General features: G+C 45.5%; 1 protein-coding gene across 1 annotated transcript in view; it reads right to left on the bottom strand.

Moving 5' to 3' along the window:
- Positions 1 to 216: 216 nt before the first annotated feature.
- Positions 217 to 24,181, bottom strand: part of LOC139276294 (succinate--CoA ligase [ADP-forming] subunit beta, mitochondrial-like) — a 120,028-nt gene continuing 96,063 nt past the window's right edge. Inside the window, exons 8-11 of the mRNA XM_070894062.1 lie at positions 16,338 to 16,480; positions 8,036 to 8,156; positions 4,252 to 4,340; positions 217 to 2,070 (exon numbers count right to left, since the gene is read on the bottom strand). Of these exons, the coding sequence (XP_070750163.1) occupies positions 1,996 to 2,070; positions 4,252 to 4,340; positions 8,036 to 8,156; positions 16,338 to 16,480 (428 nt within the window). The 3' untranslated portion in view covers positions 217 to 1,995. The remainder of the gene's footprint in view (positions 2,071 to 4,251; positions 4,341 to 8,035; positions 8,157 to 16,337; positions 16,481 to 24,181) is intronic.

Below are 24,181 nucleotides of genomic sequence, written 5' to 3'. Positions count from 1 at the left end.
TTGTGCAACCTCTCCTGAGGAGTGGTGACACATTTGCTCTGTACTGTACTCTACAAACTTTGAAACTCTTCAAATCACTACAACCAAATGTAGAATGACTAACTCCACAGCTAAGCGTTCCACTGGATGAAGTAATTAGTCTGGCCACAAAATAGAACTGAGCTTTCCCATATTTTCAATCTGAACAAGGTAGCAATAATTCACATAGAAAAACAGTTATCAAGCAAGTTTACACAGAACTGAAATAAATTTTATTGTTGAATACAATAACCAGAGTTTCGATAATGCATATTTAATGTTCCAACTCTAGCCTATGAGGCTTAATCATATTACAGAAATGCCTTGCTACATACACAAGGGTACAATTCAAAGTGCTTTTTTCTTTTAATAAGCTCATTTTTGTTTTGTCATTTAGTGTCAAACGGAATACAGCAGCAACAAACATCTTTGAACATACTTCTCTGTTGCAGTAAGGACGATTTTGCCCCTTTATCAGTGTGTTTAACTCATTCATTACTTCTCAAGTTGAATTCATTGTTGTATGGAAATCGATCTGGAGTGTCTCAGGCATGTGTTTACCAATCATAAATCTACTTCTGTTGAAATGTCAGTAGCTTTGGGTGCGACGCAGTGGTGGAATGTACAATCGTTTGAGGTTTGACCGTTCCAATGCAGTAATTAATGAGTTAACATCCGTTGCATAAAATGCATCCACTAAAAACATCCTGTGCGTTTCAAGTAAGCTAAGAGTACAGACACATATTTAGTGATGCTTTAAACAGTAAAGTACATGGTACTTTGTTGGAAGTCAGGTTATGAAAAACAGACCAATTCAGAGTTAGGGCTGGATTTTACTAACCTCGGCGGGTTTGTAGCGGGTAGGGCCTTACTACTGATTCCAGCCTGCTGTCCAAAATGATTTTCCCCTGATTGGGCTTGTTAAGCCCACCCAGCGCGGTTGCCGATCATTTGAGGGTGCATCATCAGCCAGTTTCCTTAAAGGTACCATGCACAAATTTATTTTGACATTTGTGCTGTTAGTGTTCTATAGCATGGAGGTGCTGCAAACAGTGACAAGCACTGCGCAGAGGTGCATGGCTGTACCCAGGCTCTCCCCATGACTCCCTCCATATGATTATGGGGGGGGGGAAGTCACAGAACGCAGGGAAGTTCTCTTCATTTCTAATGGCGGGAGACCTCCCCAGGTGACCAGTGCAGCCTCGTTGCACATTGCACAGGAGGACACAAGCAGGGATGTCGTCAGAGAACCAGGCTGCAGTGGCGCAACCTTTCAATGATCTCAGTAGATCACAAAGCATTACTGCAAAGTCACACTCATTCATCCTGCTGCGCCACTCATCACATTCCCATCACTCTTTCCCACCCTACTGCACACCCTTCTCACACCACCTTACATGCACCTCCACCCATCCCTCTCTACCTATATTATCATATCTCCATCTCACTTGCCACCCCTCATACTCACCCTCATCCAGGTCTGCTCACCGCTGGCAAACCCGACATTTTGGAGAGGCGCCTGGCGGCGGGTTGAAAGTGGGGTCCCGACCCACTGTCAAAAAAAAAACATTTTCCCACCCGACCCGCCACCGGTCGTGCCCGCTCACCCCCACCCCTGGAAAATTCCATTAGTGTTCGATCATGCAGGTGTGCTTCAGGATCTGCCATCAGTGCTCTATGGGGATTTGGCGAGCAACTCAATATGCATGCAAACTTTAAATAATTGACTTTAATCTTTGAAAAATCTATCCATGTCTGCATTACATATCATCCCTGCCTGCTTCAATATATTTGGAGATGCAACACTAAACAAATAATGTCAATGAATGCCATGCTAACAAGTCAACAATTCATTTCGTGCAGTATTGTAACTTGGGTAACAGAGTTCCTTCAGAAAGAGAAACAAAGGGCAAAACACAATTTAAGAGGATACCACAATTGTGAACACCATAGGAATTTATTTCATTAATGTGCGTCTCAAATTGGCAGCTGGAAATTGACATCCACACATGCCTCCTTTGCTAATGACACGATTTCTGAAAGCTTTACAACCTGCAAGCAAAGAAAAACACTGTAAAGGACAACCTAATGAGCACCTGAGAACTCACTTTTAGGGCTCAAATTTGGCCCACCCTTTTTTCGGCCCACTTACTGGAGATCCGTCGCTTTTCTCCGTTGATAAGTGCGCCGAAAAAAGGCGCTCCCCACTTTGGCCACTGTCTGGCCTCTCCTCGATCTTCGCACAGCATGGCCAGTCGAGCTGGGGGCGGAGCCAGCTTCCTGCGCTGAAAACAGTGCCGGGATGTCTGCACATGCGCAGTGGAGTGTGCGCGCATGTGCAGTAGCTCCTCACCCCCAGCCTCTTTGTATGCGTGCTGCAGCCGCTGTGTGTGTGGGACCTGATGCCCACCCCTAGCCCTGGCCGAGTGGCCTCCCAGTGCGATCGACTTCCGGTTTGAAATTTTATGCACTGTAGCTATTTTTGAACTTTCTTAATGGCTTGTCATTTTCTTGGACTTTTGGATATTTTGAAAAAATTATGTAAATATGTTTTGTCTCTTGTGAATAGCAGTGACCATTTGTCAAGCCTATTCACCTGGTGCTATTGTGAAAGAACATAAGTGATGGAGAAACAGAGAGAATATCTTATTTATTGAAGTAGACTTTATTTAGATAATATGGGCTCAATTTTGGCTCAGTATAATCATTGCAAACAAATAGTTGTTTAAATTAGTTGAGAGATTAGAGCAATTTAATTCAACTATCTTTTACTTCTTTTATTTTTGTAGTTCAAGCTTCCATGAATGCTTCTGTTGTATAATAACTTTAACTTTGCGAAGTTTGTCATATGATGTCCTCTATAGCTGTTTGATCCTGTTCACATTCTTTAGTCAAGTCATTAAGTTCTGCTGGCCTCTGATGTACCTACCTGCGCTGATTTCTTAACTCTCCGCAAGGGTTTTCTGAAGTGGCCACATACGCTAGCCTAAGTAGATTTGGAGTAACTATTAGCTGGCCAAAGTGGCCTAAATGGCCAAAACTGGAACAGGTGGCTGGTAACAACCCTTTTGAGAAAAACTAAACTAAACTAAAAAAATTGTAACTAGCTCACTTACACTGGTGCAAATTGAATTTGCAAAATGGGGATTTTTAAGATACTCCAGAAAAATCAAGTTGCTCCAAAATAGGTGGAGCAACTCCTGGCCAATTGTGAGCCCTTAGAGTGGAAGCAAGTCTTCCTCGATTTCGAGGGACAGCCGAGGATGATGAATGAGCAATTCTAGGTTGAGCAAAGTAGAAAAGAAAAACTACAGTGGAAAAATTAACTTGAATTTAAAATTAATTCTCATTTGGAAATCAGTGCTCAAGCAAACAAGGAACCCAAAGATAATAAAATCAGAAACGCTGGAAATCTCAGCGGGTCAGGCAGCATCTGTGGAGAGAGAAACAGAGCCAACGTTTCGGATTAGTGACCCTTCGTCAGAACCCAGAGTGTGCCACGAGGTAGATTGTTCAACTGTTGGAAACTCCATCTTGCTTAACAACTAAAACGCATCAGACCCTGGCTGGGTAACTTCATGTCAATCATTACTGTTCTGGCCTCTCAAATCCAATCAAAACCCAGATTTGGGAGAAAAATTCCACCTCCAAAATGGAGGACAAGAGCCAGTTGGTTAAAGTTTGCTATTTCAAGAAATAAAAAGTAGATTGGGTGGGGGGAAAAAAAAAGTAAAACTAGTTTAAAAAATAATAAAAAATAATGGTGAAAAGTGTGTGTGTGTGTGAGAGAGTGAGAGAGTGAGAGAGTGAGAGAGTGAGTGAGAGAGTGAGAGAGTGAGAGAGAGAGAGAGTGAGAGAGTGAGAGAGTGAGAGAGTGAGAGAATTAGGCACACCAAGGCATGAGTAATGAAAATATTCTAAATGTTTTATTACAATGTTATGGGTATTTAAAAAGAGTTGATATTACAGTAATAAAGCTGCTCCCCACATTTGGGAATCTTGATTACTGTAATATTAATGCTGATTTCAGTGGAACGCTGTGCAAGCTGAAAACTTACATCAGCCAGCTGAGGAAGATGGTTATTTCCCTACATAATAGTCAGGTTGACGCCAAATCAGTCAGAAACATCTGCTCGATAGCACATTTCCCAAAACAGATACATTCCATTGATTACTTAGCTTGGAATCCAAGGGTGATTTTGTAGTTTGTTTCCTAAATGATATCTCGCTTACCATTTTAGCAGCTTCATCCAAGTCATCACAACCCAGGATTTTGAGACTGCTGGAAGCAATCAGTGCTTTGGCATCATCAACGCGAGAGCCTGTGGGTGAAAGATAATAGACACTGAGCATTTGGTGCACACATCAGGGCTTCCCCAAGAAAGACTTGCATTTATATAGCGCCGTTCACAACCTCAGGATGTCACAAAGTGCTTTACAGCCAATGATGTACTTTTGAAGTGTAGTCATTGTTGTAATGTAGCAAACACAGAAAGCTCCCACAAACAGCAATACGATAATGACCAGATAATTTGTTTCCGTGATGTTGATTAAGGGATAAATACTGGGAGAGCTCACAAGCTCTTCTTCGAAATAGTGCCATGGGATCTTTTAAATTCACGTGAATGCGTAGATGTGGCCTCGGTTTAACATCTCATATGAAACATGGCACTGACAGTACAGCACTCCATTGGTACTGCACTGAAGCGTTAGCCTAGATTTTTGTGCTCAAGTCTCCGGAGTGGGACTTGAAGTCACAACTTTCTGGCTCAAGAGGTGAGGTCTAAAGGCACTACCCTTGGTTCAATTCTCAGGCAGTGCGGTATTGTGGCGAGATGGGATTACTACAATGGACCGTGACACTATGGGGTAGGGATAGATACTGATTATTAACCCCGCTGTAAGTGCCCATATATGGACATTAAGTGATCAGTGAATATGGCTCAGCTGTCAGTCAACTAGCTTGTTACATTCACTGTCCAGGCTCACACATGAAGAACGGAAAGGTAACTTGGACAAGGTAATGTGGGGCTGGGGTCACGGCCACAAACTGTACCCCCCAAAGTAAGTCAGCACTTTTAGAAGAGGAGAAAATGGGTGAGTTGGGGCATGTGCACACACCCAAGATCCATTAGGAAGATAATTTCCGGCAATGCCTTTTGGGGGTAGAGAAAGAGAAAGAGTTCACCATAGAGAAGGCAGTAAAACTACAATTTGGGATTATGCAGAAACAACAATGGCACTAATGTAAAAACGTAGAGAAGAGTAAGAGGAAAAGATATTACTAACATTTTAAATATTCCAAATTTCTATAATAGATAAGGATTTTCAGAAGGGAGAAAAAGTCCAACTGAATTTTAAAAATTGTAAAACACACATGCCCTGCAGTGTTGCTCAGGTGAAATATTTTTCAATCACCTCACTGCCTTTTGTGAGAAAAAAAACTTTGTGCTGAATGTCACAGAAGAAATTTTTGAAAATTAAATGTGCTTGCAGAGTACTTTTCCAGCAGAACATTAAAATATATTTTTGCAAAGTGAAATTTTAACAGAATGTACAAGCAATTGTACAGACACCGGTCACACTGCAAACTTTGACATCCCATCACCCTGAATCATGTCATGCTGCATAAAGTAAGGCTGCCTGTTCCTCATTTTGGAAATCTCATTGAAGCAAAATAAACGTTTCACCCTTATCGTGACCACAAGCACTTAATGGGCCCAAGTTTCGAGCCGCGCCTAGAACGGCACAGTCCCGACCTGGACGCCCGTTTTTCGCGCCACAAAGTGCGCCTAAAAAAACCCTCCAGATTCTCCACCTTCCTACAGGTCCTCTGGCCCTCGGCGCGGCGCAGCAGGAGCTGTAGGGGGCGGAGCCAGGTCCCTGCGCTGAAAACAGTGCCGGGACCTCTGCATATGCGCGCTACAGTGGGCGCGCAAGTGCAGTAGCTCCAGCCGTCCGAAACTGTGTGGGAGGGGCCCGAAGCACGCAGCCCCTAGCCCTGGCCGAATGGCCTCACTGGGGCTGCGTGAATAAGGCTCCTCCCACGGCCAGCTCCTGCTTCCTCCCGACCCGACCCGACTCCCGCTCCCCCCCCCACCGCCCTTGGACCGGACCCGATCCGACTCCCGCTTCCCCCCACCCCCCCCGGACTGGATCCGACCCGACTCCCGCTTCCCCCCCACCCCAGACTGGATCCGACCTGACCTCCCTCTCCCTCCCTCCACCCCCCCGACCCGACGCCACCTACCTGTAAATCTGGTGCTGGGGACGGGCCCTGCCCGAAGTCTCGGGCCCGGCCCATTCAGCCTCCCTCCCCCTTCTCCTTTCCCCCCCCCATCTCCTTTCCCCCACCCCCCCATCTCCTCTCCTTTCCCCCCTCCATCTCCTTTCCCCCCCTCATCTCCCCCCCTCCGTCAGAAACACAGACACTGACAGACAGAGAATGAGACACACACACAGACAGACAGACAGACAAAGAGATAGAGACACTGACAGAGACACACTGGGGGGGGGGGGGGCATCCCAGCACGCTGTTGGAGGGCTCCCGGTGCTGCAGTCGGTAAGTAGAAAATGTTTTATTTATTGATTTTTTTTTTTTAATTATTTATTAATTTTTTTTGTTGATTTATTGGTTGATTTATTGATGTATTTATCATTTATTATTGATGATGGCTCTTTATTTGTAAAACTGAAGTGTTTAATGTTTGTAAACTTCCCTTTAAACCCCCCCTCCCCCATGCCCTACGCCTGATTTTCTAAAGTGTAGACAAGGTTTTTTCGAGCGTACAAAAATCTTCACTTACTCCATTCTAAGTTAGTTTGGAGTAAGTTTTCACTGACGAAACTTTGAAAACAGGCGTAAGTGGCCGGACACGCCCCCTTTTGAAAAAAAAAATTCTGTTCCAAAGTGAAACTGTTCTAACTGACTAGAACTGGAGCAAACTAAATGACGAGAATTCCGATTTCTAAGATACTCCGTTCTACACCAGTTGCTCCTAAAAATCAGGAGCAAATCATGTGGAAACTTGGGGCCTTTATGTGGAAGCTACAGAGAATGGAGTCAGTTTTGAAAATCTATTTTAAAAGGCATTATTTTTCAGAGCAGGGGACAGATTAAAACTTCCACTTCTTGCTAATACTGGCATTTAGGGTTCCACTAGACAGCAAGTCACTGGAGAAATACCACCAATGTCTCCGCAAGATCCTACAAATCCCCTGGGAGGACAGACGCACCAATGTTAGCGTCCTCAACCAGGCCAACACCCCCTGCATTGAAGCACTGACCACACTTGATCAGCTCCGCTGGGCAAGCCACATAGTTCACATGCCAGACACGAGACTCCCAAAGCAAGCGCTCTACTCGGAGCTCCTTCACGGCAAATGAGCCAAAGGTAGGCAGAGGAAACGTTTCAAGGACACCCTCAAAGCCTCCCTGATAAAGTGCAACATCCCCACTGACACCTGGGAGTCCCTAGCTGAAAGACTGCCCTAAGTGGAGGAAGTGCATCCGGGAGGGCGCCGAGCACCTAGAGTCTCATCGCCGAGAGCATGTAGAAATCAAGCGCAGGCAGCGGAAAGAGCGTGCGGCAAACCAGTCCCACCCACCCTTTCCCTCAACAACTATCTGTCCCACCTGTGACAGAGACTGTGGTTCTCGTATTGGACTGTACAGCCACCTAAGAACTCATGTTAAGAGTGGAAGCAAGTCTTCTTCGATTCCGAGGGACTGCCTATGATGATGATGAGGAGACAGCAAGTCACCAATCTCAAACAAACCATTCGACCCAACACCCAGCAATGGCGAAGGCTGTGAGATAGGGGGTGGGGAAAATGATTAAAGTTAGTGTTGAGGAGTGCATTTACATCATGAAATTCTAATAGTGCCATTCATTGATGCAGCAATGAAGAGGCCAACCTGTGCAGCTCTCCTAGTTGGGGAGAAATAAAGTGGAAAGTAACTGGGCAAAAGCAAGTGTGTCTCTGTAGTTGAATTAGTGGAAACCGCCATGCTCACCTTGCAATCTCACAACTATAGGAATCTTCAAATCCAAGTCTGTCACAGCCAGAATAATACCTTGAGCAATTACATCACAGCGCATAATGCCACCAAATATATTTACCAGAACAGCGAGTACCTAGAGAAAGAAGGGACCTTTTTAAAGAAATAATGAAGCCGTCTGGAAAAGTGACAAATAAATCAGCATAGTTATATCAAATGTACTTCATTCTCTGCTCATCAGTAATGATCATTTCATACACTATGCATTGGCAACACTTACAAGGAATATTATTAATTTGCATACCTAGAACTAAGTTTTGCCTGCTGGAATAGCATATCAGGAATATGGGCAAGTGCTCCTCAGGAGGGCAAAATTCCTTACTAGGAGTGCAAAATTGTAAAATTACTCCTATAAAATCAGACTAAAGCAGACGTCATAAGTATGCAGGATCTGATTGGGATTGTCTAATATTCAATTAGAATTTATTAAGTTTCAAGCTGCGACAGTTACTGTTCACTGCATTCAGTATTAAACAAGTCACGTTATTTTCTGTCATCTTCAACACAAGTCAAACAGAATTCACTTAATAGGTAATAAAAGAGTTGAATATTTACCTACATTGCGTTGTCAAACCTGCCTATGACCATAGAAGGCAGACCCAGAGTTCCGTACTCTGGGGAAAGCAGTCAGCCTGTGCCATTCAAAACCTAGGGCAGTCCTTCACAGTTTTACACAGAATGTACGGCACAGAAACAGACCATTCGGCCCAACTGGTCTGTGCTGGTGGTTTTGCTCCACATGAGCCTCCTCCCACCCTACTTCATCTCACCCTATCAGCATAGCCTTCTATTCCATTTTTGCTCAAGTGTTTATCCAGCTTCTCCTTAAATACATTTATGCTACTTGCCTCAACTACTCCTTGTGCTAGCGAGTTACACATTCTAACCAATCCTCTTTGGATTGCTCCTAAATTCCTTATTGGATTTATTAGGGACTATCACATATTTACAACCCCTAGTTTTGCACTCTCCCAAAAATGGAATCATCATATCTACCTTATCAAACCCCTTCATAATTTTAAAGACCTCTATCAGGTCACCCCTCAGTCTGCTCGTTTCTAGAAACTACACAACCAGATTTTACCTCGTCAAAGAAACATCATTTATGTAAGAAAAATATTGCGAAGGAAACAGCTTTCTCTTAAAAAGTAAACAAAACAAAGTGGTTATTTTACTGTGTGGTCGCCTAGGTTTCTTAAAAAACGTGTACGAATGAAACAAAATTTACATTTACCTTCAAATCAAACCAACAGTGCGAGAAGCACTTGCCTGACTAAGTGACTGCTGTTCACCTACTGATTATTTTCACTAAATTGGGACAGAAATACTTCGAACTAGACTGTGTCCATTGATCAATGTAGGTGTATCTCCCCTGTCACTGCTTATCCCAACAATACCATTGCACTGGTGTTAATTTTTAAATGTAAAATATTGGGAAGTTAGATGTGCTATACTCTTAAACAGATGCACAAGGAGTCCCAGTTCACCCTCCTATTGCTGGGAATTTCCATCTTCCTCAATGCTTGTCTAACACAGATGTCATGCCATGGAGAAAGCTGCATTGCGTTCAGGTGAGCAGGAATTGAAAAGATAGCTAAATCTTTCAATAACATTCCTAATTCCACCCACTCAAAATCATTTAGACAGAGGGTTGTACACTGGCTAACTTTAAAAAGTTGCTGCAAGTATCTGGTCACCCAAAGAGAATCACAGCACATTATCAATATCATTTCACGACATATTTTCATTTGAGAAAAAAAAAATCAATGCGAGGGGGAAAAAAAGACAAGATAGCTTGTTCAATGCAAACAATAAGCATAAAACAACAAATGCAGTAATAGCTGAATACCGTCAACTCCTGATAAGTTTAAGCTTTTACACTCAAAAAAATTGAAATAACCAATCATTTGAATTAATGTGAATAATAGCAAAGTCAGAATGTAGTGCTAAAAAAAAAAAATCAGATAATCGATGTAGCACTGCATCAGGGAAGGTTTCCCACTGTGGAGTCTCGCTTGACTAGCACTTCGAGGATGTGACTATTTGCCACGCCCTCAGTCTGACTGACTCTAGCCACAATGTCCCAGCTCAGCATTAAAATGCCTCAGAAAATTCCCCATCCCAGGCGCAAATATCAGTACCCCTTCACAATATGAAAACGGTCTCATCCCAAGCAAAATAATTAGCGCAGAATTTCCATTTAAAATGGCTTAAGTTATACATAATACAAAAAAAAATTATATTTTTGCCATTTTTTTCCCTGCTCATGTCTGTCATTTACAAATCTTCCTCTGGTCATGTGATACAGGTCATCACTGTGCTCTCTGATTAGTATGGTTCCACAGGAGTAGGGTGAAAACTAGACTTTCATGATGCATCACTTTCATGCAGAATGTGTCAAAATGAGCTAAAACTCCCAGAGCTGAAGGCCTTGATGAAATTTCCAACCCCTGGAACTGAAGCAGAGTTCAAGTTCCAGGCACCCAGAATGAGAGCCAAGCCTTCAACAATAGAGATTTTTGCAAGCATTTTTAACATTCAATGACCAATTTTATGGTACAGATTAATGATTTTTCCATAACTGTGTATTTTGTTTTATAAATACGCATAGCAATGTGATAGTGACCAGATAATCTGTTTTGGTGATGTTGGTTAAGGGATAAATATTGACCAGGACACATGGGAGAACTCCCCTGCTCTTCGAAATAGTGCCATGGGATCATTCACCTGAGAGCAGACAGGGCCTTGGTTTAATGTCTCATCCCAAAGATGGCACCTCCAACAGTGCAGCACTCCCTCAGTACTGCACTGGAGTCAGTTTAGATTTTTGTGCTCAAGTCTCTGGAGTGGGACTTGAACCCACAACCTTGTGATTCAGAGGAGTGCGCTACCCACTGAGCCACGGCGGACACAAAAAGTAATTTGCATGAAACACTTTATATAGCATATTATCAGCCCTGAGAAACATATCAAATAGATGTCTGTCTTTTAATTCCTCCTGCCCATTACTAATTAATTAGTGTTAGGTCATGGCCGAGTGGAAACCTCAGTTTCTTTAATGCATTATTCCATTTGCTATTCGCTCCTTTTGAAAAAAAACCCTGCTATTTTTCGCCTGCTTTTCCCGCTCTGGGAATTCCAGCACCATCTATTCCCTTAGGCCTAACGCACAGTACTTTTTATGTTTGCATAATTTAAATTGCTGGTTCAGCAGAGCCCTCTTATCCTATTAAGTTATTCAGACATATGCATGACAAAAAAATAGCTTTGATAAAAACACATGAAAAAAGATAAAGGGCTGGATTTTTCAGCTGCTGTCTGCCTCGGTTTTCGCCCCGGAGGATCAGCAATGGCGGCGGTGAGGTCTTGTGTGTGGCTGGCCAGCTTCCAGTGCTCTGCCGGGATTTTCGGGGCCGGTTTTGGCAGGGCACGGAGCATTACCGGACGGAAGTGGCAAGCGCGGTGTGCAATGCCCCTGGTTGCGACACCGGCTCGATTTTTGACTCTCGCCCGACCCGTAGCGCCCCGCAGCACGTCCTGGTGGGAATGCCTGTGAAAGCAGGCATTCCAAGCTGTTGCGGCTGCAATGAGGTAAGTAATATCAACCTGAGGTCAGTGATATTGCTTTTTCTTTTATTTTTTTTATGGTTTATGTTGTGGTGACGTGAGCTATATTGGGAATGTTTTTGGTGGGTTTTCGCCCCCTCCCCCCCACCCCACAGACCTCTCGGAGCACTCCCAGGCCGGCTCTTTAGTTCGGGATTTTCGTTTGCTCAGCTGGCCTAGCGCCCTAATGCCTCCTTTACCGCTCCGCCCCACACTCAGGGCCCAGCTGCCCAATTTTTCTGACTGAGGCGCAAACTTTTTTCAGATGTTATCAGGACCGCCCCGTCGCCATTAACGCCCCAAAATCCTAAAAGTTGAAAATCCAGCCCAAAGATTACAACATTTTAGAAATAGGTCACAAACGTTGCAAATGGAAGGATTAGAATCAGAACCCCAGATATTTCTATACCATGAATGAAAATGACATGGGTCCAACTGCATTTTATATTAAATTTAGGTTAGCTGTTAACTGGTGTGCTTTAACCCAGAAATATTAAATAGACTCTTAGGACCTAACACTAGAATTAATCAGAATCATCTAGAGTTCAACAAGCAGAAAATATTAAAACGGTACAATTAACAGGCTTTGCTGTATTTAGGTTGAGGACTTTAAAGCAATTTGTTTTTTCAGAGCCACTGAACTTCATTGAAAGGAATAGTCACACCAAGAATTACAAGAATGTTTTCCAACCCTCACCAAGTTTTGCACAACCCTGAAAACTGCAACATGGCGTACAGATTGGCCAGAGGTGGCGGCGGGCCTGGGGACTGGGAGAAATTTAGAACTCAGCAGAGGAGGACGGGGGGTTTGATTGGGGCAGGGAGGGTGGAGTGCGGGGGGAAGCTTGCAGGGAACATTGGGGCGGATTGCAAAAGTTTCTATAGGTATGTAAGGAGAAAGGGGTTGGTAGGGACAGGCGTGGGTCCCCTGCGGTCGGAGTCGGGGGAGGTCATGGCGGGGAGCAGGGGAGTGGCAGACCAATTGAACAAGTGCTTTGGTTCAGTATCCACTAAGGAGGACACGAACAGCCTTCCGGATATGGAAGGGGTCAGAGGGTCTGGTGGGGAGGAGGAACTGAGGGAAATCTTTATTAGTCGGGAGGTTGTGTTGGGGAAATTGATGGGATTGAAGGCCGGTGGGTCCCCGGGGCCTGGTGGACTGCGTCCCAGAGTGCTTGGGGAGGTGGCCTTGGAGGTGGCGGATGCATTGACAGTCATTTTCCGGCATTCCATTGACTCTGGATCGGTTCCTGTCGGGTGGAGGGTGGCCAATGTGACCCCACTTTTTGAAGAGGGAGGGGGAGAGGGCAGGGAATTGTAGGCCGGTCGGCCTGGCCTCGGTGGTGGGTAGAGTGATGGAGTCAATTATTGGGGATGTCATGGCAGCGCATTTGGAGAATGGTGGCATGATGGGTCCGGGTCGGCGTGGATTTGTGGGGGGGAAATCGTGCTTGACGAATCTTCTGGAATTTTTTGAGGGTGTTTCCGGTGGGGTGGACGGGGGAGAACCAGTTGATGTGGTATGTTTGGACTTTCGGGGGGCTTTCGACGGGGTCCCACACAGGAGATTAATGTGCAAGGTTGGAGCGCGTGGGATTGGGGGTAGTGTGCTGACGTGGATTGAGGGCTGGTTGTCGGACGGGAAGCAAAGAGTGGGAGTAGATGGGTGCTTTTCAGGGTGGCGGGCAGTGACTAGTGGGGTGCCGCGGGGTTCTGTGCTGGGGCCCCAGCTGTTTACATTGTGCATTAATGATTTGGACGAGGGGATTGAATGTAGTATCTCCAAATTTGCGGATGACGCTGGGTTAGGTGGCGGTGTGAGCTGCGAGGAGGGTGCTGTGAGGTTGCGGGGTGACTTGGATGGGTTGGGTGGGTGGGTGGGCAGGTGCGTGGCAGATGAGGTGTAATATGGATGGATGTGGGGTTGTCCACTTTGGTGGTAGAGGCAGAGAGACAGACTATTGTCTGAATGGTGACAGATTAGGAGGGGGGGGGGGGGGTGCGGCGGGACCTGGGTGTCATGGTGCATCGGTCACTGAAGGTTGGCATGCAGGTGCAGCAGGCGGTTAAGGCGGCGGGTGGCATGTTGGCCTTCATGGCGGGGGGATTTGAGTGCAGGGGCAGGGAGGTGTTGCTGCAGTTGTATAGGGCCTTGGTGAGGCCACACCTGGAGTATTGTGTACAGTTCTGGTCTCCTAACTTGAGGAAGGACATTCTTGCTGTTCAGGGAGTGCAGCGAAGATTCGCCGGACTGGTTCCCGGGATGGTGGGACTGACCTATCAAGAAAGACTGGATCAACTGGGCTTGTATTCACTGGAGTTCAGAAGAGTGAGAGGGGACCTCATAGAAACGTTTGGAATTCTGACGGGTTTGGACAGGTTGGATGCAGGAGGAATGTTCCCGGTGTTGGGGAGGTCCAGAACCAGGGGTCACAGTCTAAGGATGGGGGGTGGGCCATTTGGGACCGAGATGAGGAGGGGCTTCTTCACCCGGGGAGTGGTGGGCCGCGGAGAGTAGTTGAGGCCAATTCACTAAATATATTCAAGGGGGAGTTGGATGAAGTCCTTACTACTCGGGGAATCAAGGGATATGGCGAGAAAGCAGGAAGGGGGTACTGAAGTTTCATGTTCAGCCATGAACTCATTGAATGGCGGTGCAGGCTAGAAGGGCTGAATGGCCTAATCCTGCACCTATTTTCTATGTTTCTATGTTTTCTTCCATTTTTTATATAAAAAGGGGAGCAATGAATTTGCAACTCAATAAAAACAGATTTCCATTCAGAAAGGTCAACCATATTTTTAGTTGTTTTTGGGACCACTTATTCATAGCTTGCAGTACCTTTTAATTAATAAAAGTTCAAAGCCTAGTTGGTATTTTAAATGAATTCACCAACATATGGCAGCAAAGTAGAGTATGACATGCCCCGACATCTGCAATTTGACACTCGATAAGTTTCTGATCTTGGTTGGGTTGCCATGGAGACAAACTCAAGGGCGTTCCCATATGATGGGCTTTTCTTGCAAGCCAACCAGCAACTGGTTACAAAGCAGTTTGACCTTGGTGATAACCCAGGTTTCTACAGGGATTGACTTAAAATGGGCCAAATGAGTCTTGCTCATTTTCTTTTCATTCATTCACTAAATGTGAGCATCGCTGGCAAGGCCAGCATTTATTACCTATCCCGAATTGCCCTAGAAAGATGGTGGCGAGCCACTTTCTTGAACCACTGCAGTTTGTGTGGTTAAAACATCCCACAGTGCTGTTAGGGAGGGAGTTCCAGGAATTAGACCGAGTGACGATGAAGATGCTGTCGAAGAAGCCTTGGCGAGTTGCTGCAGTGCATCTTGTAGAGGCACACACTGCAGCCACGGTGTGCCAGTGGTGGAGGGAGTGAATGTTTAAGATGGTGAATGAGATGCCAATCAGGTGTGGCTACTTTGTCCTGGATAGTGTTGAGCTTCTTGAGTGTTGTTGGAGCTGCATTCATCCAGGCAAATGGAGTGGTTCTTGTTAATGGTGACCCCCAGGATGCTAATTGTGGAAGACAATGGTAATGCTGTTGAATGTCAAGGTGAGGTGGTTAGACTCTCTCTTATTGGAGATAGTCATTGCCTGGGACTTAAGTAGCAAGTAACATTCTTGCCACATATCAGTCCAAGCCTGAATTTTGTCCAGGTCTTGCTGCATGCGGGCATTGACTGCTTCATTATCTGAGGGTTGTGAATGGAACTGAACACTGCTATCATCAGCGAACATCCCCATTTCTGACCTTATGATGGAGGGAAGGTAATTGATGAAGGAGGTGAAGATGGTTGGGCCTGGGACACTGCCCTGAAGAACTCCTGCAGCGATATCCTGGGATGATTGATCCGCAACATTTTCCTTTGTACTGGCTATGACTCCAGCCAGTGGAGAGTTCCCCCCCGCCCCCCACCAATTCCCATTTACCTCAATTTTACTAGCTCTCCTTGCTGCTACAATCAGTTAAATGCTGCCCTGATGTCAAGGGCAGTCAGTCTCACCCCACCTCTGGAATTCAGCACTTTTGTCCATGTTTGGACCATGGCTGTAATGAGGTCTGGAGTCGAGTGGCCCTGGTCGAACCCAAACTCAGCATCAGTGAGCAAGTTATTGGTGAGTAAGTGCTGCTTGATAGCACTGTTAACATCTTCCATCACTTTGGTGATGACTGAGAGTAAGCTGATGGGGCAGTAATTGGCCAGATTGCATTTGTCCTGCTTTTTGTGGACAGGACATATCTGGCTAATTTTTCACTGTCTGGTAGATGCCAGTGTAGCAGCTGTACTGGAACAGCTTGGCTAGAGGTGCGGTTAGTTCTGGAGCACAAGCTGTCGAGTCCCATAGCCTTTGCTGTACCCAGTGCGCTCAGCCGTTACTTGATAATGCGTCGTGTGAATCAAACTTGCTGAAGACTGGCTTCGGTGATGGTGATTAATCTATAACTAGCTTTGTGTATTGGCAGACTGGATGGCATCCTGTCTACTCTCCTTTGCTCAGAGACTGGTACACTGGAAAGATGGACAAAAAAGTATAACTGCTTAGGTCATCGGAGGAACATTTAGCATCATTAAATCCCCAGGCAAATCCAAACAGTTGCAACAGAAAAGGGTAATAATTCACCCAACTCACCTTTTTGTTTGAAGTAATAAGTCTAAATGCCTCATTCACTTGCTGAGCTGTTGCCCCGCCACCTACATCTAGAAAGTTGGCAGGCGATCCTCCATGAAGCTTTATGATATCCATTGTGGCCATAGCCAGACCTGCACCATTTACTGCAAAATAAAATACCCAATGATATGCAGCCAACCCATGTTTAACAAAACAAAACCAGCAAAGGCTCAGAAAATTTCAGTCAAAAAATTACTTGAAAGTAAAATGCACACAGACATGCAAATATCAACATAAACTAAAAAGTCTCCCCTTATTGGTCTTTCCTTGAATCAAAGAACTGCCTATCTTCTTCTTAATACTTCCACATTACTTTAGATACATTTTGCATTGTTTAAAAGTGTTTGCCCATTTTTTTAAATCATGGTTCGAGTTTACAGTTTTGAACAAAGATTTAACCATGCTAATTTGCTTCATTGATCCTGTGTCCTATTACAATAACGCCAGTTAGTCATAGGCAGTCCCTCGAAATCGAGGAAGATTTGTTTCCACCCAAAGTAAGTCCTTAGGTGACTGAACAGTCCAATACGAGAATTACAGACTCTGTCACAGGTGGGACAGACAGTCGTTGAAGGAAAGGGTGGGTGGGACTGGTTTACCGCACGCTCCTTCTGCTGTCTGCGCTTGTTTGCTGCATGCTCTCGGGGACGAGACTAGTGGTGCTCAGCGCCCTCCCGGATGCACTTCCTCCACTTAGGGCGGTCTTTGGCCAGGGACCCCCAAGATGTCCGTGGGGATGTTGCATTTTATCAAGGAGGCTTTGAGGATGTCCTTGAACCATTTCGTCTGCCCACCTGGGGCTCGCTTGCCGTGTAGGAGTTCCGAGTAGAGCGCTTGCTTTGGGAGTCTTGTGTCAGGCATGCGAACAATGTGGCCCGTCCAGCAGAGCTGGTCGAGTGTGGTCAGTGCTTCGATGCTGGGGATGTTGGACTGAGCGAGAACACTGACGTTGGTGGTCTGTCCTCCCAGGGGATTTGCAGGATCTTGCGGAGACATAGTTGGTGGTATTTCTCCAGCAATTTGAGGTGTCTACGGTATATGGTCCACAGTAAAGCATTTATTTACTGAATATATGAAATGCAACACGGAACCAGGCTGTCCAGCCCAACCAGTCCTTGTTAAGTGTTTATCCTTCACACAGGTTACAAGTTCCAAACTTGAACATTTCTAACTGAAGTTCTGATTGATCCAGGAATATTTAGAGTACAAATCATATAAAGCTAGTAGATAGGTACAAAAAGCAACCAAAAAGGTTAATGGAATGTTGGCCTTTATCTCAAAGGGGCTGGATTACAAAGGGGAGGTAGCTATGCATCAGTTGCAGAGCGCCTTGGTCAGACCTCATCAGGAGAACTGTGTTGAGTTTCAGGCACCGCACCTCAGGGAGGATACATTGGCCTTGGAGGGGGTGCAGCACAGTTTCTCCAGAATGATACCGGGGCTTAAAGTGTTAGATTGAGGACAGGTTGCATAAACTTGCCTTGTATTCCCTCAAGTACAGAAGATTAAGAGAGTGAGGTATTTAAAATGTTATAAGGATTGGATACGGTAGATACAGATAAACTATTTCTTCTGGTGTGGGGACCTGAAACGAGGCAACATAAAATTAGAGCTAGGCCATGCAGCAGGGAAATCTGGAAGCAGATTTTCCACAAAGGGTAGTAGAAATCTGGAATTCTCTTTCACCCCCAAAAGGCTCTGGATTCTGGGATAATTGGAACTTTCAAGATTGAGATCAAAAAATGTGTTAGTTAAGGGCATCAAGAGATATGGAGCCAAGGTGGGTAAATTGTGATCTAATTGAATGGTGGTGCAGGGTCATAGAAACATAGAAAATAGGTGCAGGAGCAGGCCATTCAGCCCTTCTAGCCTGCACCGCCATTCAATGAGTTCATGGCTGAACATGAAACTTCAGTACCCCCTTCCTGCTTTCTCGCCATACACCTTGATCCCCCGAGTAGTAAGGACTTCATCTAACTCCCTTTTGAATATATTTAGTGAATTGGCCCCAACCACTTTCTGTGGCAGAGAATTCCACAGGTTCACCACTCTCTGGGTGAAGAAGTCCCTCCTCATCTCGGTCCTAAATGGCTTACCCCTTATCCTTAGACTGTGACCCCTGGTTCTGGACTTCCCCAACATTGGGAACATTCTTCCTGCATCTAACCTGTCTAAACCCGTCAGGATTTTAAACGTTTCTATGAGGTCCCCTCTCATTCTTCTGAACTCCAGTGAATACAAGCCCAGTTGATCCAGTCTTTCTTGATAGGTCAGTCCCACCATCCCGGGAATCAGTCTGGTGAATCTTTGCTGCACTCCCTCAATAGCAAGAATGTCCTTCCTCAAGTTAGGAGACCAAAACTGTACACAATACTCCAGGTGTGGCCTCACCAAGGCCCTGTACAACTGTAGCAACACCTCCCTGCCCCTGTACTCAAATCCCCTCGCTATGAAGGCCAACATGCCATTTGCTTTCTTAACCGCCTGCTGTACCTGCATGCCAACCTTCAATGACTGATGTACCATGACACCCAGGGCTCGTTGCACCTCCCCTTTTCCTAATCTGTCACCATTCAGATAATAGTCTGTCTCTCTGTTTTTACCACCAAAGTGGATAACCTCACATTTATCCACATTATACTTCATCTGCCATGCATTTGCCCACTCACCTAACCTATCCAAGTCACTCTGCAGCCTCATAGCATCCTCCTCGCAGCTCACACTGCCACCCAACTTAGTGTCATCCGCAAATTTGGAGATACTACATTTAATCCCCTCGTCTAAATCAATAATGTACAATGTAAACAGCTGGGGCCCCAGCACAGAACCTTGCGGTACCCCACAAGTCACTGCCTGCCATTCTGAAAAGTACCCATTTACTCCTACTCTTTGCTTCCTGTCTGACAACCAGTTCTCAATCCATGTCAGCACACTACCCCCAATCCCATGTGATTTAACTTTGCACATTAATCTCTTGTGTGGGACCTTGTCGAAAGCCTTCTGAAAGTCCAAATATACCACATCAACTGGTTCTCCTTTGTCCACTTTACTGGAAACATCCTCAAAAAATTCCAGAAGATTTGTCAAACATGATTTCCCCTTCACAAATCCATGCTGACTTGGACCTATCATGTCACCTCTTTCCAAATGCGCTGCTATGACATCCTTAATAATTGATTCCATCATTTTACCCACTACTGAGGTCAGGCTGACCGGTCTATAATTCCCTGTTTTCTCTCTCCCTCCTTTTTTAAAAAGTGGGGTTACATTGGCTACCCTCCACTCGATAGGAACTGATCCAGAGTCAATGGAATGTTGGAAAATGACTGTCAATGCATCCGCTATTTCCAAGACCACCTCCTTAAGTACTCTGGGATGCAGTCCATCAGGCCCTGGGGATTTATCGGCCTTCAATCCCATCAATTTCCCCAACACAATTTCCCGACTAATAAAGATTTCCCTCAGTTCCTCCTCCTTACTAGACCCTCTGACCTCTTTTATATCCGGAAGGTTGTTTGTGTCCTCTTTAGTGAATACCGAACCAAAGTACTTGTTCAATTGATCTGCCATTTCTTTGTTCCCAGTTATGACTTCCCCTGATTCTGACTGCAGGGGACCTACGTTTGTCTTTACTAACCTTTTTCTCTTTACATACCTATAGAAACTTTTGCAATCCGCCTTAATGTTCCCTGCCAGCTTCTTCTCGTACTCCATTTTCCCTGCCCTAATCAAACCCTTTGTCCTCCTCTGCTGAGTTCTAAATTTCTCCCAGTCCCCAGGTTCGCTGCTATTTCTGGCCAATTTGTATGCCACTTCCTTGGCTTTAATACTATCCCTGATTTCCCTAGATAGCCACGGTTGAGCCACCTTCCCTTTTTTATTTTTACGCCAGACAGGAATGTACAATTGTTGTAATTCATCCATGCGGTCTCTAAATGTCTGCCATTGCCCATCCACAGTCAACCCCTTATGTATCATTCGCCAATCTATCCTAGCCAACTCACGCCTCATACCTTCAAAGTTACCCTTCCTTAAGTTCTGGACCATGGTCTCTGAATTAACTATCATTCTCCATCCTAATGCAGAATTCCACCATATTATGGTCACTCTTCCCCAAGGGGCCTCGCACAATGATTGCTAATTAGTCCTCTCTCATTACACAACACCCAGTCGAAGATGGCCTCCCCCCTAGTTGGTTCCTCGACGTATTGGTCTAAAAAACCATCCCTTATGCACTCCAGGAAATCCTCCTCCACCGTATTGCTTCCAGTTTGGCTAGCCCAATCTATGTGCATATTAAAGTCACCCATTATAACTGCTGCACCTTTATTGCATGCACCCCTAATTTCCTGTTTGATGCCCTCCCCAACATCACTACTACTGTTTGGAGGTCTGTACACAACTCCCACTAACGTTTTTTGCCCTTTGGTGTTCTGCAGCTCTACCCATATAGATTCCACATCATCCAAGCTAATGTCTTCCCTAACTATTGCATTAATCTCCTCTTTAACCAGCAATGCTACTCCACCTCCTTTTCCTTTTATTCTATCCTTCCTGAATGTTGAATACCCCTGGATGTTGAGTTCCCAGCCCTGATCATCCTGGAGCCACGTCTCCGTAATCCCAATCACATCGTATTTGTTAACATCTATTTGCACAGTTAATTCATCCACCTTATTGCGGATACTCCTTGCATTCAGACACAAAGCCTTCAGCCTTGTTTTTTTAACACCCTTTGTCCTTTTAGAATTCTGCCGCACAGTGGCCCTTCCTGTTCCCCGCCCCGGGCCTCTCCGCCCCCCTCCCACCACCCCCCACCACCCCCCCCCCCCATCTCCCCTCCGTCTCCTGCCTCTGCCTCCCTTTTGTCTCCCTCTGTCTCCCTTTTGTCTCCCTCTGTCTCCCTGCATTGGTTCCCATCCCCCTGCCATATTAGTTTAACTCCTCCCCAACAGCACTAGCAAACACTCCCCCTAGGACATTGGTTCCGGTCCTGCCCAGGTGCAGACCGTCATGGGGCTGAATGGCCTACTCCTGTTCAGTGCACCGTCAACGAGACCACCCGAGGAGCGGTCTCATCCCTACCTTGATTGCAAGCATGTGTAGTCCTGCAATCATGGATGGCAGACACCAGCCCCCCACTGGTTTAATGGGTACTAACATGGTGCAATACAAAAGCCATACGCACCAGATGATCCCAGATTTGATCCTTAGTCTGTGCAAAGTTAGCGGATCTCACCCAGGGCAGTAGGATAGGTAATACAATTGGTTTAGATGGGAAATCAATAAATAAAATATATCAGCCACTGCCATTCCTGATCAGTGACCCGCCACTACTCGAAAGGGCACAGGGATAGATATTGTTGAATCATCAGCTGTCTAGGCTCACACATGAAGAATGGTCACTTGTGTGAAGTACTAGACAGCAGCTAGGATCTGTGAAGTGTACCTCAGTAGGAGCACGTGCCTACAGGAGAGGAGGAAGAAAATTGGGGAGCTGGGGAAAGAGCTGATCAAGTGTCTGTTCCCAGATCCACACCTAGTACGGTTTCCCTTTTCAGAATGGGCACCTCAATTCAAATGTTTGCATGCTGGTACTAGAGGAAACGGTCCTGGTTGATAAAGGACACAGTGCTGGATTACATAGAATTTACAGCTCAAAAAAAGGCCACACAGTCCAACTGGTCTCTGCTCAACACGAGCCTATATCCTTTTATTTCTTTCTCCCTCATGTACTTAATCTAGCCTCCCGTTAAGAAGGGGATAGAAACATAGAAAATAGGTGCAGGAGTAGGCCATTTGACCCTTCGAGCCTGCACCGCCATTCAATAAGATCATGGCTGATCATTCCCTCAGTACCCCTTTCCTGCTTTCTCTCCATGCCCCTTGATCCCCCTAGCCGCAAGGGCCATATCTAACTCCCTCTTGAATATATCCAATGAACTGGCATCAACAACTCTCTGCGGCAGGGAATTCCACAGGTTAACAACTCTCTGAGTGAAGAAGTTTCTCCTCATCTCAGTCCGAAATGGCCTACCCCTTAATCTAAGACTATGTCCCCTGGTTCTGGACTTCCCCAACATTGGGAACATTCTTCCCGCATCTAACCTGTCCAGTCCCGTCAGAATCTTATAAGTTTCTATGAGATCCCCCCCTCATCCTTCTAAACTCCAGTGAATAAAGGCCCAGTTGATCCAGTCTCTCCTCATATGTCAGTCCTGCCATCCCGGGAATCAGTCTGATGAACCTTCGCTGCACTCCCTCAATAGCAAGAACGTCTTTCCTCAGATTAGGAGAATGGCCCGTACCGGGATGAGAGACCAAGGGTAGTAGAATCCATAAACTTACTTGTATGGTGCTTCCTATTTCATAGAACTGTTGCACAGTGTAAATCAGGGTACTTTTACTAACTAGGAGGTACCAGCTTCCAATATTGGAGCTGTGTAATAGCTCGGTTAGTAACATGACACAATATACAGTAAGAAATTAGGAGTCTTTGTCTCCAAACAAGTGGGGTATTTAAAATTAAGGTGATAATTTGGTCTACTGTATGGCAGTATAGAGGATTTATAGACTTGTGGTTCAATACAATGATATCATTAACATGCTTTTTTTAAACAGATAACCAAGAGAACAAAGTAAGTATTTACACCAGTATAACACCATATCACAGCTCTCAGGTCTCCCAAAGCTCGTCACATACAACTAATTACTTTCAAAGTGCAGTCAACTATTGCTGTGTGCTATGTTCAGAATAACTCCACAAGACTGTATGTTTTAAGCTCAAACGATTGTGACCTTAGTCTATTTAATCAAACTCCAGAGTGCAGAAGCAGCATGGCAGACAATCTTTTATACTTGCTTGCACGAGGTGTGCAGGTGACCCTTGGGTCTCCAACAGTTGCGCCCCCTGATGGCAAGTTTTACACTATTATAAAGTTTATAGACATAACATCACTCACTCCCCCCTCCCCCCCCAAAGTCTTCGATACAAGTTATTTACAAGTTGAGGCGATCAGGGGCTCTATGTTCCCGGGTTGATCGCCTGAGTTGAAGTCCTGGCATGGGTGAGTTGGTCTGACCATTGCTGCACTGCAGCACGGCTGGTCTGATCGGACTGTCGGGCATGGTGGGTTCATGCTTGTGACTGACAGCGAGGTCAATTGCTGGTTGAGCGTGTGTTGATGGATCAATAATGGTAATGTCCTCTTCAAACTGTTCTTGGTTGTCAGTGAACCGCAGTTTGGTCTGATCTAAATGCTTTCTGCACGTTGGTCCATTGTGAAGTTTGACAACAAACACTCTATTCCCCTCCTTGGCTAAAACAGTGCCATTTGGGACCATGACCGTAAGTAAGAACAAATACATGGTCATTAACCTCAATGTCACGCGATACAGCCGCGCGATTGTTGTACATGTTATGCCAGTGACGCCGGGTTTCTACACGATCGTTGAGATCCGGGTGGGCTAAGGAGAGCCTGCTTTTGAGTGCTCTCTTCATTAACAATTCTGTCGGGGGAACCCCGGTCAGCGAGTGGGGTCGCGTCCGGTAGCTGAGCAGAACCCGAGATAATAGTCTACAGGGAACCGTCCGACACGCGTTTCAAGCTCTGCTTGATAGTTTGGACTGCCCGTTCCGCTTAACAGTTGGATGTGGGCTTAAACAGGGCAGACCTGACATGTTTGATGCCATTGCTGGTCATGAATTAATTGGATTCCGAGCTGGTGAAACATGGTCCATTGTCACTAACAAGGATGTCGGGCAAACCATGGGTGGCGAACATGGCCTGGAGGCTTTCAATGGT

The sequence above is a fragment of the Pristiophorus japonicus genome, chromosome 11, assembly GCF_044704955.1.
Source record: "Pristiophorus japonicus isolate sPriJap1 chromosome 11, sPriJap1.hap1, whole genome shotgun sequence".
Lineage (NCBI taxonomy): Eukaryota > Metazoa > Chordata > Chondrichthyes > Pristiophoridae > Pristiophorus > Pristiophorus japonicus.
Note: the sequence above shows the minus strand (reverse complement) of the source record. Positions and strands in the feature narration are given on the sequence as shown.